Source organism: Hyaena hyaena, unplaced genomic scaffold, assembly GCF_003009895.1.
Source record: "Hyaena hyaena isolate Hyena2069 unplaced genomic scaffold, ASM300989v1 scaffold_295, whole genome shotgun sequence".
Taxonomy (NCBI): Eukaryota; Metazoa; Chordata; class Mammalia; order Carnivora; family Hyaenidae; genus Hyaena; species Hyaena hyaena.
Genome location: NW_024080928.1, coordinates 1,740,689 through 1,760,050, shown reverse-complemented (window position 1 = coordinate 1,760,050; position 19,362 = coordinate 1,740,689). Strand labels below are relative to the sequence as shown.

At 37.1% G+C, this 19,362-nt stretch overlaps 1 protein-coding gene across 4 annotated transcripts in view; it reads left to right on the top strand.

Moving 5' to 3' along the window:
• The window catches only part of RPS6KA3 (ribosomal protein S6 kinase A3), a 113,367-nt gene that overhangs the window by 81,355 nt on the left and 12,650 nt on the right, over positions 1-19,362 (top strand). For all 4 annotated transcript variants that reach the window (XM_039247386.1, XM_039247388.1, XM_039247389.1 and 1 more), the window contains 8 exons: positions 8,072-8,160; positions 8,361-8,425; positions 8,503-8,605; positions 10,754-10,878; positions 12,818-12,943; positions 15,262-15,351; positions 17,281-17,439; positions 19,160-19,321. In XM_039247386.1, coding sequence (XP_039103317.1) covers positions 8,072-8,160; positions 8,361-8,425; positions 8,503-8,605; positions 10,754-10,878; positions 12,818-12,943; positions 15,262-15,351; positions 17,281-17,439; positions 19,160-19,321 — 919 coding nt within the window. The remainder of the gene's footprint in view (positions 1-8,071; positions 8,161-8,360; positions 8,426-8,502; positions 8,606-10,753; positions 10,879-12,817; positions 12,944-15,261; positions 15,352-17,280; positions 17,440-19,159; positions 19,322-19,362) is intronic.

The following is a 19,362-nucleotide window of genomic DNA, read 5'->3' as shown; positions in this document are numbered from 1 at the left end:
CTTTTAAAGGGGCGCCTGGGTGGCTTAGTCAGTTAAGCGTCCGACTTTCGCTTAGGTCGTGATCTCACGGTTCGTGGGTTTGGGCCCTGCGTCGGGCTCTGTGCCGACTGCCAGCTCAGCGCGTGGAGCCTCTTTTAGTCTGTGACTCCCTCTCTCTCTGACCCTCCCCTGCTCACGCTCTCTCTCTCTCTCTCTCTCCTAGAAATAAAAAAGAAAAAAAAAATTAAAAAAAAAAAAAAAGATAGGAAGAATTGCTTTACCAAGTATCCAGTCTTACTATAAATGTAATTAGGATAATATATCATTGAAAGAAGTATAAAAAATAGACTTGTACAATAAAATAGAGAGCCAGATGACAGACCTATACATATATATACATGATGTATGACCAGTGGAAATTGTAGGGAAAGACCAGCCTTTTTTATTTTTTTTTAATGTTTTTATTTTTGAGAAAGAGAGGATGAGTCAGGGAGGGACAGAGAGAGAGAGAGGGAGACACAGAATCTGAAGCAGGCTCAAGGTTGTGAGCTGTCAGCAGAGAGCCGAATGTGGGGTTCGAACTCATGAACTACGAGATCATGACCTGAGCCGAAGCCAGATACTTAACCAACTGAGCCTCAAGGTGCCCTAAGAACAGCCTTTTAAATTAAACTATGCTAGAAAATTTGGTATTCATATAGAAAAAGATTTTAAGAAAAATCCCTACCTCATACCACACAGAAAAATCATTTCCAAAAATATTATAAATATACATATATTTTAGTATATGTGCTGCCAAAGCGAGCACACAAATATACATATATTTTACATATATGTGTAAAAAGGCAAAAATTCTAGAAGAGAGTATAAGAGGTTATCTTTATGATCTTTCGGTTGGAAAAATAGTCTTGGACACAATACACTAGCCATAAAAGAACAAATTGATAAATTATTATTACATTAAAACTGATAACTTTACATCGACACCATCTAGAGAGTAGAAGACATTTGAGACACATAACCAACAGAGGGTTGTATCCAGAATATATGAAGAACTTGTCAATCAGTAAGAAAAAGACAGCCCAGTAGAACCATGCGTAGGAGATGTAAGGATTTCAAAAGAGGATATTCACTAACCAATAACCTTAAAAAAAGTTGCTCACCATCATTAATTAGAAAATGCTGGGGTGCCTGGGTGGCTTAGTCGGTTAAGCGTCCGACTTTCGCTTGGGTCATGATCTCGCGGTTCGTGGGTTCGAGCCCCGCGTCGGGCTCTGTGCTGACTGCCAGCTCAGAGCCTGGAGCCTGTTTCAGAGTCTGTCACTCCCTCTCTCTCTGACCCTCCCCTGCTCACGCTGTCTCTCTCTCTCCTAGAAATAAATAAAACATTAAAAAATTTAAAAAAAAAAAAAAGAAAAAGAAAATGCAGTTTACAACCACAGTGAGCTACACCTGCATACCCACCCAAATGGCTAACAGTAAAAAAGACTGACAATATAAAGTGCTGACAGGGTGTGGAGCAGTGGCAACTTTGATCCATAGCTGGAAGGAATATAAATACTCATAGAACCAATTTGGAGTGCAGTTTTTGGCATTACCTTCTAAAGCCAAATGTATGTATACCCTCATCCAGTAATCTCATTCCTAGGGGTGCATCAGTTTACATGCATCGAGGTATTTGCACATCCAGAAACTAGTACAAAGATGTTCATAGCAGCATTGTTTGTAATAGCCAAGAAGTAGGAACTGGACATTAGCAGTAGAATGGATTCATAAATTATGATATATTCATACAATGGAATAAAGCAGGGGTTGTTAACAGACTGTAAATATTTTAGCTTTACAGGCCACATACAATGTCATATATTCTTACTGTTTGTTGTTTGTTTCCAACACTTTAAAAATGTAAAGGGGCGTCTGGGTGGCTCAGTTGGTTAAGCATCCGACTTCGGCTCAGGTCATGATCTGACGTTTTGTGAGTTCGAGCCCCACATCAGGCTCTGTGCTGACAGCTCAGAGCCTGGAGCCTGCTTCAGATTCTGTGTCTCCCTCTCTCTCTGCCCCTCCCCTGCTTGCACTGTGTCTCTCTATCTCTCTCAAAAATAAATAAACCTTTTAAAAAATGTAAAAACTGTTCTTAGCTTGAAAGCCATACCAAAACAGGCTGAGGCCTTTGGCCCAGGAGTGCAGAAAATGAATTAATCCTAGTTATATGCAACAACTTGGGTACAAGAATCTTGAGCAAAGACAGTTCAGACACAAAAAATAGAAATACTATATGATTCTATACATAAAGTCTTAAAAGCAGACAAACTAGTTTTTAAGGTCCATATTTAGATGGCAACAGCCAATGCAAAATAAGAAAAGTGGTTACGTTGGATGAGAAGTTCTGGCAATGTTATATTTTTTGGCCAGATGACTATTCACTTTGTGGTAGATCATTGAACTGTACACTTTGGTGTTGGAGTTGTGCAGGGTTTCCTTGTTTGTTTTACACTTTATGTTATTCTTCACAATAAAAAAAGATAAAAAATATTTGCTTTATAAATGAATGTTCAGTAAACCTTCATCACCCCAGCTATTCTGGCCCCTTCCTCTCAGTTGACAAACATACTCAAGTGTTTGGAAAAATCAACCCTTGTTTTTGACCTGGCCTTCCTTTCATATTTTTGCACCATCTTCCTACATCCTTTCAATACAGACCCTCTTTTTTTTTTTTTATAGTTTTTTTTTTGAGACAGAGAGAGACAGAGCACAAGTGGGGTAGGGGCAGAGAGAGGGGAAGACATAGAATCCAAAACAGGCTCCAGGCTCTGAGCTATCAGCACAGAGCCTGACGCAGGGCTCGAACCCACGAATGATGAGATCGTGCCCTGAGCCGAAGTTGGATGCTTAACCGACTGAGCCACCCAGGCACCCCCACGCAAACCCTCTTTAAAGAGTAGTCTGTCCTTTCTGTTACCATTTTTTGTCTGCTTTTATTCCACAGCCTGTTTGTCGTTCATTTCCACCACTCTATTGCAACTCTTCTTATTATGGTCACCAGTAATCTGGTTGCTTAAATCAGTGGCAGATTGTTAGGAAGGCAACTCTGTACCATTTGTTCACACAGTTCATTCAACAGATGGTTGAGGTCTTGCTACATATACTTAGGATGCAGTGTTAATAAGATTGACAAGGTCTTCTCTGGTCTCACAGAGTTTGTTTGCATTCTAGTTGGGGAGACAAGGAATTAGTAGTTAAATACATATATTAGTTTCAGATAGTAATAGGAGCAATAGGGATAATAAACCAGAATATTCTTTCAGTGTGAAGGAAGAGGCAGGGGAGGAGTCAATTTAGGTGAGGCAGCTACGAAGGGTCTCTCTCTGAGGAAAATTTGACACTATTGGCACTTTTCTCCCCACTTAGATTTTCCTACTGTCATCTGTTTCTCCTACCTCCCTAATGGTTCTTTTGATCTCTTGCTTGACCATTCCTTCTCTGCCTGCTCTTCTCCTTAATTATGAAAATTGTCTAATGTGATTTCCATAAATAGAATTAATACAGTGAACACACATATACCAACCACCCACATTCAATAGTCATCAAGATTTGGCCACATTTGCTTCATCTATTCCTTTTTTCTTTCTCTTCTTTAGTGAAATATTTTAAGCATTCCATACATATCATTTGTCATCGGCTTAAGTTTGCATTGCTTAACAGTGAGAATGTTTTCTTTCATAACCACACCTAACAAAACATTGCTAAGGTATCTGCTAATACTAATTCTTAACCTGATTTTTCATATATTCTCCAGAACTTTGTCTTTACAGCCCCAAATCACATCTGATCATTTCATTTGGTTGTATTTCTTTAGCTTCCATTCTTCTAAAACAGTCTACCCCTGTTTTTTTCCTACCTTTTACTTGTAGAAGAAACCACGACAGTTTTATAGAATTTCACTTTCTGAATTTATCTTGTCAAAAGACAACCTCTCAGTATATGAAACAAAAAGCATCAAACTGATCCTGTTGCTTACTCTAGTAAGGTAGAGTGATTTTGATCTAATAGCGTATGTAGGTGGCACAGACCAGTGTTCTTACAGAGGGTTTTGGGAAGGGTGGAGTTCAAGAATTGGCAGATTTTCAGGGCCATAAATGGGTTGACATCATCTGTTAGAGTGGTTACTTGGGTGGGACTGTTGTTGATCAGTTGGTACTCAGGTGTGATTGTTGGAATCAGCCCATTCTTATTTGGCTGATTTTCACAGATGAAGAGCAGTTACTGATGGGCTGATTTGCAAAAAAACCATACACACACACACACAAAACTGTTCACCTAGGCAAGTTGATTTTGCTCATTTGAATGAATTTAGAGCCAGTTTTTGTGGCTCTCTTGTTAACATGGTTATGCAACAGTTAGTTTTTTTCCTAGGAGTATTGAAATTGTTTTATTCTCCTTGTAATATTCTTTAACTTGTTCCTTTATTGCATTTCTGGTTAAACTTTTTTGGCAAGATTATTTCATAGCTCATGCTGCATTCTGTTGCATCACAGCGGAAGGCTTACAACAACTGGTTGCCCAACTTTAAGTGATGAGTTGCCGTGATTACAGCTGGTCCCTCTATTGCAAAGTTCCCTGGCAGGCTTTCATCTAGTGGTTTCAACCACTGGTAATCATTACTTGAAACAACTATTTTATTATGGATTCAAAAATTGTGATTTTCTATTACTTTTATTCCTTCTTCATTTATTAGCAGATATTTTCCAAAACAGTGAACTTTCTCTCATCAACTAGGGCTGTTGAAATACCTTGGAATAAGGTTCAAACAAGAAAGGCAGAATAAGTGTTTGTTTTCTTAATTATTTCCAGTTGTCAGAGCCCTGGTTCCCCCCAGTGGAGATGGTGTCCAGTGACTTGAGTTTTATGTTAGCTTTGACTTTTTCTTATTTTACTATAATGAACCCCTGGGATTTAATAATCAGGGTGATTCAGCATTTAAAATAATTGCATTTATTATTTCTAATGACCGAATTGTCCTTTTTTTGACCACTGTTTAAATGTTCTTGTTTCCTAGGGTTTCATCTTTGATAGGCTTTTCTTCCCTTGTATACTGATTTTTCTAGCTGACCTCAGTCTTTTCTATAACTACTCTCAGCATTTTAATTACTCTCAAATTATTCTTTCTTAACTTAACCAGACATCGGACCTGCATTTGCGTTTACTCACCTGCATGGCTCTCCCAAAACATGAAAATACATGACTAAATTTATCTGTTTTGTGTTCTTTTCCTCTTGTTATATTTTCAGTTCCCAAGCCACACACCTGGAAATCATTCTTGATTTCTTCCCTTCTCTTGTACATGCAGGTATTCACCAGATTTCCTCTCAGAGATACTTCACTGTCCCAGCTTTTCCTTTGCATTGCACTGCTTACAGTTCTCAGACCATGGTGGTCCCTTACCTACACTATTGGGTCAAAGCTCCTAAGTAGAATGCCTACAATCTACCACTGCTCCCTACTCTAGATCATTCTATACTACCCTTGTAGTTACCTTCTTGAAAATAAATTTGGTCACATTAATCTACAGTTTAAAGACCTCTGCTAAAGGCACCTGGGTGGCTCCGTTGGTCAAATGTACCACTCTTGGTTTCAGCTCGGGTCATGAGCTCATGGTTCTTGGGTTCAAGCCTCACATCAGGCTCTGTGCTGGCAGAGCCTACCAGGGATTCTCTCTTCCTTTCTCTCTCCCCCTCTCCCCAGCTTGCGCTCCCTCTCTCTCAAAGTAAATAAATAAACTTGAAAAAAAAAAAAAAAGACCTCTGCAGGGTGCCTGGGTGACTCATTCCTTTGGGCGTTGGACTTTGGCTTGGGTCATGATCTCACAGTTCAAGAGTTCGAGCCCCACATAAGGCTCTGTGCTGACAGCTCAGAGCCTGGAGCATGCTTCAGATTCTGGTGTCTCCCTCTCTCTTTGCCTTTCCCCCTCCCCCACCCTTCCTACCCCCGTGCTCATGCTCACTCAATCACGTGCATGCTCTCTCTCTCTTTCAGAAATTAATAAACTTAAAATAATTTTTTAATAAAAAAAAAAGACCTCTGCTATATCCCTATTACCTAATATGGCAGTATTTTCCCAGATTTGTTTGGTAAAACCCTAATTCTACAAGATATGAATAGGTATTTTCTGAAAAGGAGGTACTGGAAACAAATATTTAGAAAAATAATGATTTCCTTACTTTAGATTTTTCAGCCTTTTATGTACAATGTATTTTACTCTATGTCTCCAACAGGGATTATAAAAGGTAGCATTCCACAAATTCATTAGGTTATGAAATATTTTTATTGTTGCTGAGCATCTAGAGAGATTAATGTTATTTAGTAAAATGTTAGGGGAACACTGGCCAAATGAATAAGTTCTCAACCTTTAAATTGCATTTAAGGCCTTTCACAGTCTCTCATGTTAAATTAGATATCCCCTGCTGTTCTCTTAGCAGTCTTCCCATATGTCCTTCTGAATTTGTCTCTTAACATACTAGGGTTATCTATCTCCATCTTCCTCACTGCCTGTGGGGGCCTGTCTTTATCTCTGCTTCCTCAGCACTAAGCAATATCTGGCACCTAATAGCTCAATAACAACTCACTGAATAATAAGTGGATCTATTTCTGAAGTAGAAATTTCTCTGCTAGCCATTTCCCCAGCTCTGTTATTATTTTCATATTGATGGGATCAGTGGTTGCCTTAATTTGTAGGTTAGGAAAAAGAATAAAATTATATCTTAGAGCTGAAACTGACCTTCAAGCTCATTCAGGCTGATGGTTTTGAGACTGTGTCCCACATACTCTTAGGTGTTGCGCAGACCCCTTTCTCACCAGCTCCTCTTCCTTGTGGGGCTAGTGAAGGGAATGGGAGGAACAAAATAGGTATGTGAAGCACATGTTCTTTGAGCAGCTTTAAATAGTGGATTTCTAGGGTATCTGAGTGGTTCAGTCTGTTAAGCGTGCTCACATGTCAGGGCCTGGGGCCTGCTTCGGCTTCTGTGTCTCCCTCTCTGTGACTTTCCCCTGCTCACGCTTTGCCTCTCTCTCAAAAATAAATGAACGTTAAAGATTTTAAAAAATTAAAATATAGTGGATTTCTTAAATTCTTTTTGAGAAAAAGTTCCAAAGGTATGGTTTGAGAGCCATTGATCTAACAGTCAACCTTTGCTTATGAAGAAGTGGTAACAGACCCAAGGGGATTGTCTTTTTGCAAGTTCACAAAGTTCTTAGTAACAGTGCCAGAACTAAGATTTCAGATCTTCTTACTCTCACAGTCGTGTTTTTTGCAAAAATCTGAAAAATGGAAAAGTTTATTAGAAGATTATGGACTAAAATTCTATTAAGTGTTCATACAAAAACCTATACACGGATATTCATAGCATCTTTGTGGTAACCCAAAACTGGACAGAGTCCAGGTGCCCTTCCACATGTAAATGGATAAACGAAGTGTGGTCCATCCATGTCATGGAATACTATTCAACAACTAAACGGAATGATTTATTGATATAGGCAACAACTTGGTTGAATCTTGGGAAATTTATGCTGAGTGAAAAAAAGGTTACATGCTTTATGATTCCACTTACATAACATTCTTAAAATGACAAAATTATACAAATGTAGAGTAGATTTGTGATTGCCAGAAGTTAGGAATTGGAGAGGGAGGGAGGCCGGTATAATCATAAAGGGACAGTGATAGTGATTAACTGTTCAGTGTCTTTACTGTGGTGGTGGATACAGGAGCCTATACTTGTAATACAATGGCAAAGGACTAAACTTACATGTACACATACACACACACACAGTGAGTGCAGTTAAAACTAGAGACATCTAAATGAGATCAGTTGATTGCATTAATGTCAATATTCTGGTTGTGATAGTATACTCTAGTTTTATAAGACATTGCCAATTGGGGAAAAACTGGGTAAAGGGTACACAGGATCTGTCTGTATTATTTCTTACAACTTAGTATAAATCCACACTTATATTAAAATGAAAAGATTAAAAGTTTAAAAAATAAAATACAGATACCTCCAAAAATAAAATGTTATTATGTGGATTTATTATTTAGAGCCAAACTTGGGATGCCACAGTTTTTGAGTCCCGAAGCCCAGAGTCTTTTACGAATGCTTTTCAAACGAAATCCTGCAAACAGATTAGGTAAAATTTGTAATTAATTTGTTTCTTTTGTGTGTTTGTTGATATTTGGGATTTTTTGGCAGTGGGAGGTGGATACTTGTTTTTGTTGTGGAATTATGACAGGGCAAATATTAAAAGCAAAGGCTAAATAAACTATATATTCCTCCTTGAAATAAAAATACGATTTAATCAAAAATTTTAAACCATTTAATTTTTGATAGGTGCAGGACCAGATGGAGTTGAGGAAATTAAGAGACACTCGTTTTTCTCAACAATAGACTGGAATGTAAGTCTAGAATGAAAATGTGCTTGATTTTTTTTTTAATAATTAACGCATATCTAAGTCTCTCCTTTTTCCTCTAGAAACTGTACAGAAGAGAAATCCATCCACCTTTTAAACCTGCAACTGGCAGGCCCGAAGATACTTTCTATTTTGATCCTGAGTTTACTGCAAAAACTCCCAAAGGTAAGGCGAAAGTGTGAAAACTCAAATGTTAAGACTGTATATACGTATATAACTCTTTATGCTGTCCTCACACCTCTTCTTCCTCCCATTTCCCTCCTATAGTAACTAGGTAATTAGAACATCCTTTACAATATTTGATAGCAGTTAAGATCCTTGTTAAACCTTATAGCAAATTATGGGGGCACCTGGGTGGCTCAATCAGTTAAACATCCAAGTTTTGATTTTGGCTCAAGTCATGATCCCAGGGTTGTGGGATCGAACCCCCCAGCAAGCTCTGTGCTGAGTGTGGAACCTGTTTAAGATTCTCTGTCTTTTAGCAAATTATGTTGTGCCTTAAACTTTGGTACTATTTATGTGAAAAAAATTACTTGGTTGTGCTTTTCTATACCTGTAGCTGTTTTTACTTGAAATACTATTCAGTATGGATACTGCTCTTTAAAACTCTAATATTAGGTACAATTCTGCAAGTACTTGTCAAGTTTAAATCCAAAATATAGCTTAAACTTTATATGAGATATGATCATTTCAAAATAATTCAGGAGCACCTGGGTGGCTCAGTCGGTTGAGCTTCTGATTCTTGATTTCAGCTCAGGTCATGATCCCATGGTTCGTGAGTTCCAGCCCCACATCAGGCTCTGTACTGATAGCATGGATTCTGCTTGAGATTCTCTGTCTCCCTTTCTCTCTGCTGCCCCCCTGCTTGTGCATGCTCTTTCTCCGCGCGCGTGCGCTCGCGCTCTCTCTCAAAAATAAATAGACATTTTAAAAATGATTCATATCCTGTGTCATGCCTTATCCTAGAATTACATTAACAATGACTATTACAGAGAAATTATCTTTGAAATGGTAATCTATATTTATTAGTATGTGTATACACATAAGGGTGTGTTCTGCACTCTAATACTCCCTCATTTAGGTGTACCAGACCCCAGGTTTATCACTGACAAGCATATAAATAAAAAGTATGCTTATGTGTATTTTCCATAGAGCACATCATTCAAACCTTGCTATAAAACTTTCCAGTCAGTATCCTCATAATTTGTGTTATGCATTGATGGATGTTTATTATTTTTATAAGACAGTCTTAGAAGTTTGAATTAATACATGACCAAAATTTTATCAAAAACATAAACAGTGATATGCATAGAATTGATGATAGATGGTAATGTTTTACTTTGCTTTCTCATTACAATGTGTCCTGATAGAGGAAAAATCTCAGAATACTGTGCAATTCTGTATTGTGTTCGGCCCAGATAGTTAGCAGAAGTCTTCATTAGAATATTGTCACATTGATATAAAATCCACTAAACAATATTTATTGGTGAGAATATCAAGCTGATGTTAAAAAAGAACTTTATGCAGAGTTGATGTTTTAAGTAGATTTGCCTATTTGGTTTTTGCCCTTAGCCTTTAGAATATGATGATAAATATTAGTATGCTTAATTGTGTGTTTATGAGTAGTACCTTTGTTATGATTTTTTTGTTTTTATAGTAAATATTATATTTTAAAAGTCGTTTTCTATTTTTGTTAAGATTCCACATAAATAATTTGAATAAAAATAAATGACATGTCATAAGATACAGTTTAAGGACTATATACCATGATTGTCCTAGAAATTACTTTTGATCCTTAAATACATATATATTAAATAAAGTAATTTTTAACTTGTAGTTTAGATTTCCAGATTCTGATGTTGTATATTGAGATCACTGGACTAAATTCCTTTCTCCCATATTATCTGTAGATGAATGTGTATCTCCGCATGACCAGGAGCCATAGCACTGAATTTAAGATTTTGTTTCCCCGTCACACTAACCACATTTCAAATGCTCAGGAGCTGCATGTGGCTAGGGGCTACCATATTGGACAGCACAGATAAAGAAAATTTCCATCACTACAGAAAATTCTGTGGATCATTGCTAATTTAGAATAACATTAGCCCAGTAACTCATCGAGGAACTAGAATGTCAGAGCTGTGATACCCATAAGCCATCAGGACAGAGCTGATGTTTTACTGAGTTATCCTGGAAGCCCTCCATGCCTAAGAATTAAATTCCAGAATTAGTGAGAAAGGTCATACTGTCAACGGTTCTTCCCTTAAGTACCTTCCCACTATTACCTTCTTAGTAATGTATTACTCTTTTCAGACTCACCTGGCATTCCACCCAGTGCTAATGCACATCAGCTTTTTCGGGGGTTTAGTTTTGTTGCTATCACCTCAGATGATGAAAGCCAAGCTATGCAGACAGTTGGTGTGCATTCAATTGTGCAGGTGAGTGAATGTATAAGTAATTTAAAGTTTGAAATGTTGTAAGATAGAGTTCACTGTGTGAATAATTAGATTTGATCTGATTAAAATAAATTTTATACCATTGACATTACTTTTAGAAATTCCTTTCATTTTCCTTTAAAAAGATTGCATGCACTAGAATTCTGGATATCTGTCTGACTTAAAAGGGGAATTATAAGAGAGTTGAGACATCTATCACCATCTTGTCTCCACCCTTTCCTATGCCTTAAAATGTTTATCAAGCCTAGTTTGTTTCATCTTCTGACTCTGTCAGGTCAGCTGTGATGAACTGAGGTCTCCTGGTTCCCTGATGGCTTAAAAGAAGGTTTGGTAGACTTCTTTTCTAAAGGGTCAGTTAATAAATATCTGAGGCTTTGTAGGCTATATGATCTCTGTCACAACCACTCAAATCTGCCATTGTAGCACAAAAGCAGCCATAGACCAGTAGCTAAGTGAATGAGCATGGCTGTGTGCCAATAAAACTTTATTTATAAAAACTGGTAGTGAAACAGATTTGGCCCACAGGCTATAGTTTGCCAACTTCTGCCATAGAAATGTATAAGAAATAAAAGTGAACTTCAGTCTTATGTTTTCCAAGTTTTGTATGCTTGTTCGTTTGGAATCCCCATTACTATTAGGAAGAAATGGTTATAGGTACTACCTTAGGGTGTACCCTTCCTCATTATCCCATCTGTGTATCAGAGTTGGAGAAGGAGGTAAAAGCCACAGAAGCAGGTTTCTAGATGTCTGTGTGTTTGTAACAGGAGACTGGACGAGTAAATTAAATGTTATTTGAGGAACACAAATAGTATAAACCATTAGATTTACTCCTTCCCATTCTAGTATCACGGAAAGATCAATTTAATTCATCTTCCTAATCATAGAGGGAATTCATTATGTCTTTTGAAGCACTGATTGTTTTTTAAGGTACTAATTAGTGTTTGAATTTGCTAGGTGATGAAGTTGCATTTGCTCTAAAGTTTCTTTCATGTGTTAGTCATCTTGCTTTCCACTTTCTAGAAAACCATTTTAAGCACTGGTTTTTAAATGAAGTTCATGGTTGAAATAGTCTGTCCCTTTTACTATAACAAGCATGTGGTGTATGGCAAGTTTTTAAGTTATAACTTCTGTACCTAACAGAAATCACAAACCTACATTCTACAGAATTCACATTTTAACCTATACAAAGCGCGCAGGCATGGGGTGTGGCAGGGGATGCTCTCGTTTCAGTATAGCCAAGAGCAGCACAACTTCCCTCAGCCTACTTATGGAAGCACTCATTTGCTAGCCACCATCCTACCACATGTTATTAGTCCTTACCCCTTGAACAGCTTCTCTCATGGAAGTTACATTGAAGCTCCAACTGGAGAGTAGAGAACAGAGGGCCTGGCTACTGATAGTCCACAATGATGATAATAGGTATCACCTTCAAATATTTTATTTAATCCTCACCATTACCCGCGAAGAAAACACATGTTTTCAGGGTTACATGACCTGCAAGAGATGCATATGAGACAAGAACCCAGATGTTTTCATTCTGAATCCTCCTGAAGCTTCAAACTCCTCCCTATTTGCAGAAGTACTTCAAGGACCTAGCATTGGCTGGGGAGTAAAATAGGGCTCAATCACAGGCAAGGCTTTTAGCTCCTTATCAAGTAACTCTGTGTTTTCTGTTGTACGTATTCAGTGTTTTCTTTTTAACATAAGTTTTTTCTAAAAGCCTATTTTTTGCTGTACATTTTATGGTAGACACTACTAAAATTCACAGTTGTGGAAGAATTAATGCTGTATTCCTTTTTATTTTTGCTGATATTCATTTATTGTTAACATCAACAATGCATACTCAGTAACATATTCCACTATTATGAATTATACCGTAGTCACTGTAAAACTCTTTGTCAATCTATAATTGTGTTTGTAGCAGTTGCACAGAAACAGTATTCAGTTTACTGATGGATATGAAGTAAAGGAAGATATTGGTGTTGGCTCCTACTCTGTTTGCAAGAGATGCATACATAAAGCTACAAACATGGAGTTTGCAGTGAAGGTAAATATTTTTAGGTTTAAAATGAATCTCTAACAGTTCTTGTTCATGCATGTCAGTTCCACTTAAAAATTACACTCTTTGATAAATGGGATTTTTCTTATTTAAAAAAAAAAAAAGGTATGATGAATTTAAATATCTGCCTAGTAAGCTTCAGGGCCGTTAATCTGGAATCATGGATTCACCTATAAACTAAAGGTAAGGTAGTTTGCTCGAGACAGTACAGTGTACACCTGATTTTTAGTAACACCCTTTTACTCTAAAAAGTCCCCTATTTTGTGCTCTGTCAGGGAATTCCTCAAGATGGTATGCCAGATTTTTTGTGTTTACATTTTTCTGGCAAAAAATGTTCATACTGTCCTTCACACATAAAAGGATCTGTGCACTGATAAAAGAATACGCACTATTATAAAATTTGTTATCATCAGCTGTTTTAATTTCATCAAGGATCAAGACAGAATTTTCTAAGCAAAAAACCAAAAGCACATGGCTCTCTGATAAAGTTTGAATTACAAACCTTTAGTTGCAAGTGGAAAAATACTATATTCAAGTTTCTGCCTTTTCACTTCTTGGGATGGTAGTCTCTGCTCTCCCAGTGCAAGCTATTTAATGTTTAAAGCTTTCAGCTTATTTTGGACCTTAGAACTGATCTCTAAGTGTGGGTAGCTCATGTTTAGTTAGTAGGAGAGTGGCATTAATTGTTATTACTTCTGTACATCCATCTGTCTATCCTCTGGATCTAATATTTCACTGTGTAAAAATAAAAATAAATGTCTTTTATATATGCATAGTAAATAACTGGGAAGACACACATACACAAAAAAAATTGTTACTACTGTTGTAAACTTGGATGTAATTGCTTTAAAAGTCATCAGTGTCCCGCCTTCTGTAAGGTGTAAGGATGAACCACAAAAAGGCATTTTAATTTGCTCTTCTATTTATTGCTCATAGTGAAATCTAGGGTACATAGAAATTTTCTCATTGCTTACATGAAAGGAGAGAAGGTGAGTAATGTACATGGTAGTCAGTTTAAGGATGTATCTGGTCTCCATAAACACATCAGAAAAAAGTAAAAATGCCCTCAGGCCCCCTTTGAAATACAGAAACCAGGAGCAGTATACCAAAACCTTGAGAATATCTCCAAGCTATTTGTGGATTCTTGTGACTTAAATTAGATTCATAAAACCAATCCCAGCATAAGTTCATTCTACTGAAATTCCTACAAATCTAAGATCTACAAGCAAAAGTGTGAATGAAATGCAAGCTCTGCTCAGATTAACAGTTCAAAGAGATTGTTGCTAGGAATAACACCTCCCAGTGTGTTCTGGTCTTCAGAAGACTCACCCCAGATCATCTCCCTTGAATTTGCATGTCTATTCAATATACATTCCTCTTAATCATCCATTTGCCTAATTATACACTATCATTTGCATTCGATTACAGTGTATACCTATGTTTGTATTCCTTGTTCTTCACATACAGAACTATTTTACAACTAAATTCATTTCAGATAGCAGATTTGGCTCATAATGTGAGTTGCGAGCTCTTTCCTAGATTGCTGGAGCAATTGAGTTAATTATTGCACACATTAATTACTAAGGCTTTGTAAAATTGAAAATACGAAGGTCACAAAATTTGTTTCAGACTACTCTCTGGACAAAATGAAAGCAAAACGTGTTATCCTTTTAAAAATAAAATATTACTTTAACAGATTAAAACTTTAAGAGATGTATTTTTAAGAAGCAGCTGACATAAAAGGGTTGGAAAGCTGCATTAGTATTTCAAAGGGTTTTATTATAATAATTAAACTTAACTTTAGCCAAGTAAAATTCTTGGTGTGGTTTTCTACTTAGCTTTCTGCCTAGCTTCAAAAATAAGTTTGTTTTACTTAACTCTTAATTAAGTCTTTATAAGTAGCTTGCAACTAATGGGTTCTTCCACTGAAGCATTTTATTAAAGGAAGTAAAGGTAATTCAGTAAACAGATGCTAGTGGTGGTATTATATATACATCTTGTTCTTAATTATCTGTATTGATAGGGGTTAGAAGTTGACTAAATTTCCAAGGGTTTAAGACATTCAAGGATGGAAGAAAGACATGTTCTTGGTACCTTTTCTTGAGACCTTTGAGTGCTTAATAAGTTCTAAACGTAGGCTGGCTTTCAAATTTTGATTAGACAGTGTGGCCAGGGACTTGACTGGTTGACAAATGGCTCATATGTCCAGTATTTACATAAGATAATACTTAAGATCTGTATTTTTAATACTTAAGGTTGGTGACTGTATAGTTTATGAGATTTTATGATAAATATCTGCCTTTTAGATTATTGATAAAAGCAAGAGAGACCCAACAGAGGAAATTGAAATTCTTCTTCGTTATGGACAGCATCCAAACATCATTACTCTAAAGGATGTAAGTAGTAACTTCTTTAACTCCCATCATATAACTCAGTTGTCCAACTCGCCCTGGGGATATTTTCAAATATCATGTAGTGGACAAAGAACTCAATATCGTAAGGTTTTTTTTAAAAAATTGATTGGAGTACAGTATATGTAGCACAACTTCAGCTATAAAGAAAAATATTTTTATACAGTTAATTTTTGTATTTTTGCTTTAAGAGGAAAAGTGTTACGGACATTATTGCTTTTAATGCCTATATTTACTGGAACATGTGGGTATTAATCCGTATTAGAGATTAACTAGTCTCAGGCTCCACGGACTCCCCAAACTCTCTTCCACAGTAGTGCCTGAGAAAGCAAACACTCAGATCTGTTACTTGCCTACCTACAGCTCATAACCCCACTCACCTCCAGTCCTTGCCTTCCTCTGTCTGCAGTAGTCTCCCTCTGTCTTCACACTTCCTCTCATGCCTCACGCTCTGACCAGGCTCTAGTATGTACACACCTTTCAGCTTTCCTCCTTTTCTCATGCTGCTCTGAGTTTATGGTTTCCTCAGTTAACAGCACCACTTCCTTCTTTGCCTGGCTAACTACCATCCGTCCAAACCTTTGCTAAAACGGCACTTCTTCCAGGAGTCCTGTTCTGCGCATCACCACACCCTAGCCAAGTGAGGTATCCTTTCCTTGCTGCCTGTGGTTTTTATCATAACAGAGCCATTGGCAAAGGGTGTGAACTCCGTAGGCAGCATTAAACCTTCTCTTGCTGATGGTGCTCAAGTAGACACAAAGGCCGTATCTGGGTGTCATAGACTTGGTATATCACATGGCACCTAAGCCAGAGAACTTCTGAGGTACCTTTTGCCTTTCATCTCTGAGATTCTGTGAATTCCAAAGTTTATTCTGCCTTTTTCCTTACCAACACTCCAATTTCCTCAGATTAATTTATCACTGCACATTGTTAGAAGAAGAATGTTAACTTAGTCCCATTAAAATGTGAAGCTGCATAACTTAAGTGACTCTTTAATTACTATAACCTCCAAGAATATGACCAACTAAATAAAAGAAGAAGTACAGAAAATTCTTCCTTGACTTGGAAACTCCCTAAGCTCTTACTGTTTTTTACATCTTTCCTCCTTCTTCCATTTCAAATTCCAAGGTCTCTAAAATTTTCCCTGCTTTTATCACAGCATCTCCCAACATTTTTTTTAACTTATTTCTATGCCTGTCTCTCTCTACTAGAATAAAATCATTGAGGACAGGTACCTTGTTTTCTCCATATTTGGGGCCCCAACACACAGTACCTTTTATGGAGCTAAATAAAGGTGTGCATTCCCCCATTAGTGAGGGGGAATAAAAAGAACTGAAGTTTAATAAAGGGGTTATCTCAGTTCGGGATTGCCTGAAGTACAAATCCAAAATTACAATGAGCTTTCTATTTCTGCATTAAGAGTAAACTTGTATGCTTCTATGTGATTAGATGGAATTTCTTTTTGCTGCTTTATCTTCCTACTTAATTCATGCCGCAGCTTGTCTTTCAGTTTAATCAAAACCAGAGTTGATTTGCTGTACTGTTTATGTAAATTGCAGAAGTTCCAGGAAAATCACAGGCATGTGTCTTCATAACAGTCCCCCCTGTCATCAATAGATAGAAAGATCAAGAGAAACAAACCTGAGAGCAAGGGCTCAATACCCCTTCCTATACGATGCCAGTTCTTACTTTGATTGCCATGACTTAGGGTTCACAGAAGGAAATTGCATGTTATTTTTCTGACATTCAATCTAATCAATTCCTGTTTTACTATTCTTACATATATAAAATGGCTTGCAAATTTTATATCCTCTATCAGTTGTGATGAATAAAAGTTTCCTTGACTGTAGACTTTGTTCTGAGCACATGTAAAGCTTAACGTAATTTTTTACATTTTGGTGTTAAATCTTACAGGTATATGATGATGGAAAATACGTGTATGTAGTGACAGAACTTATGAAAGGGGGTGAATTGCTGGATAAAATTCTTAGACAGAAATTTTTCTCTGAAAGAGAGGCCAGTGCTGTCCTGTTTACTATAACCAAAACTGTTGAATATCTTCACGCACAAGGGGTAAGTCTTTTTAACATTTTATGTATACAGATACATGCACACACACACATACACATATATACATATACACACATTTACCTTTTTTTTACATTTTCTTTCTGAATGTTTGAACTAAAATTACAAAAGCAGAAGTTACTTTATGCATTAATGGAAAATAACTACCATTAGCTTCATTATTCTGCTGTTCTTCCTCTACTTAAATTTCTCCCACCAAGTCTGAAGTGCTGCTTTGAAGTCCTAACTTGTTTATATTAAACTCTTATGCTTCCCAAGAAAAAGTGAGTGAGGTCTTCTGACCAGGAAGATGTATCACCGTTTTTGCCAGGCCACTCTGTACTCTTGAGAATTGGGTCCATTGCAAGTTCAGAAGCAGAACCAGAGAATCATGGGTTGTGTTCACTTACAAAAGGAAATTAAGAGAGGCACCTCAGTGACTCTGTGTTTTGAGCGTCTGACTTTGGCCCAGGTCATGATCTACTGGTTTTTTGAGTTTGAGCCCCACATTGGGCTCACTGCTATCAGCTCAGGGCCCATTTGGGATCCTCTCTCCCCATGTCTCTCTCTTTCCCTGACCCGCTCATCCTTTCTCTCAAAAATAAACATTTTAAAAAGTCAATACAAGGGAATTAAGAGACTACTTCTTAAGGAGGTTTTTTTTTTTTTCAATACGTTATTCTCATTTTGTTTGTCTTGGCAGCTAACAAGTGGGAAGTGTCAGTTTCATGCTAGAGCTTCTTGACTTCGAGCTGGTCAAGATTCACTTAGTACACTAGCTCAAAATTAGTGGGACTCCATATTCACTGGAGAATTGATGACTTTGCAGTCATCTAGGTCTTCTGTATTCTCTTCCCATTGCTTCAGCAGTAATTAGTCACTCAGATGATCTGGAGAAGTAATGTTGTCAATGTTAGGAACTAAAACTGAGGTGACTGATTAGAATCTAGACTCAGAATTTAGTGGTAGAAAAAACATAGAAGTCTAATAAGGAATGTCAAGGTTTATGTGAAAAAAGTATTCAAGTAGGTAACTAAAGGGGGAGAAATATTACAAAAATGTAAAGAAACAATATCTTTTAGTATGTGTGACATTGTCACTTGGGTATTAAATAGGCAGTACTTAAAGTCTGGATTTTTTTTTTTCTTTTTACCCCTTAACCCCGTGCCTGTTCCATTAGGCCCGTTGGTGCTTGTTTGTTGTATACATCCATTATACATGCTGTTCCCTCTTCTTAGAATGACTATGTCCCACTGTCCCAGTTTATTTTGATCATGTTACCTGTTTATTCTCTGCCTCCCTCACTACTGTGCAAACTCCTAGCATGGAAAGGCAAGGATCTTATGGGTCTCGTTCAATATGGTATCTGCAGCTCCTTCTATAATACCCTGGCACATGATAGGCATTCAGTAAATAGTTGTTGAATAAATGAATAACCTAGAGACAGTTAATCTTGCTATTTGCGTTTTACCTTAACCTACTTACTCAATGAGACAAAGAGGAGGGAAATACATACTATTTTTACTTCCTCCTTTCCTTGCCCTGGTTCTGTATTAGAGAGTTATGCTTACATTATCAGCATTTTATAATCTTGAGATAATTTAAAGGTCCACACTCACATCCTCTTGTTTAGTACGTTGCTTGAAAGTTTGTGAATAAAGAGTTTTCCATTATGGAAATATATTGTTGTATTGTTAATGTACGTCTTTAATTTGTATTTCAATAGGTGGTTCACAGAGACTTGAAACCTAGCAACATTCTTTACGTGGATGAATCTGGCAATCCAGAATCTATTCGAATTTGTGATTTTGGCTTTGCCAAACAGCTAAGAGCAGAAAATGGTCTTCTCATGACTCCTTGTTATACTGCAAATTTTGTTGCACCAGAGGTAATTGTGAATTATTTGCTTCCAGTATATCAGTATATTTA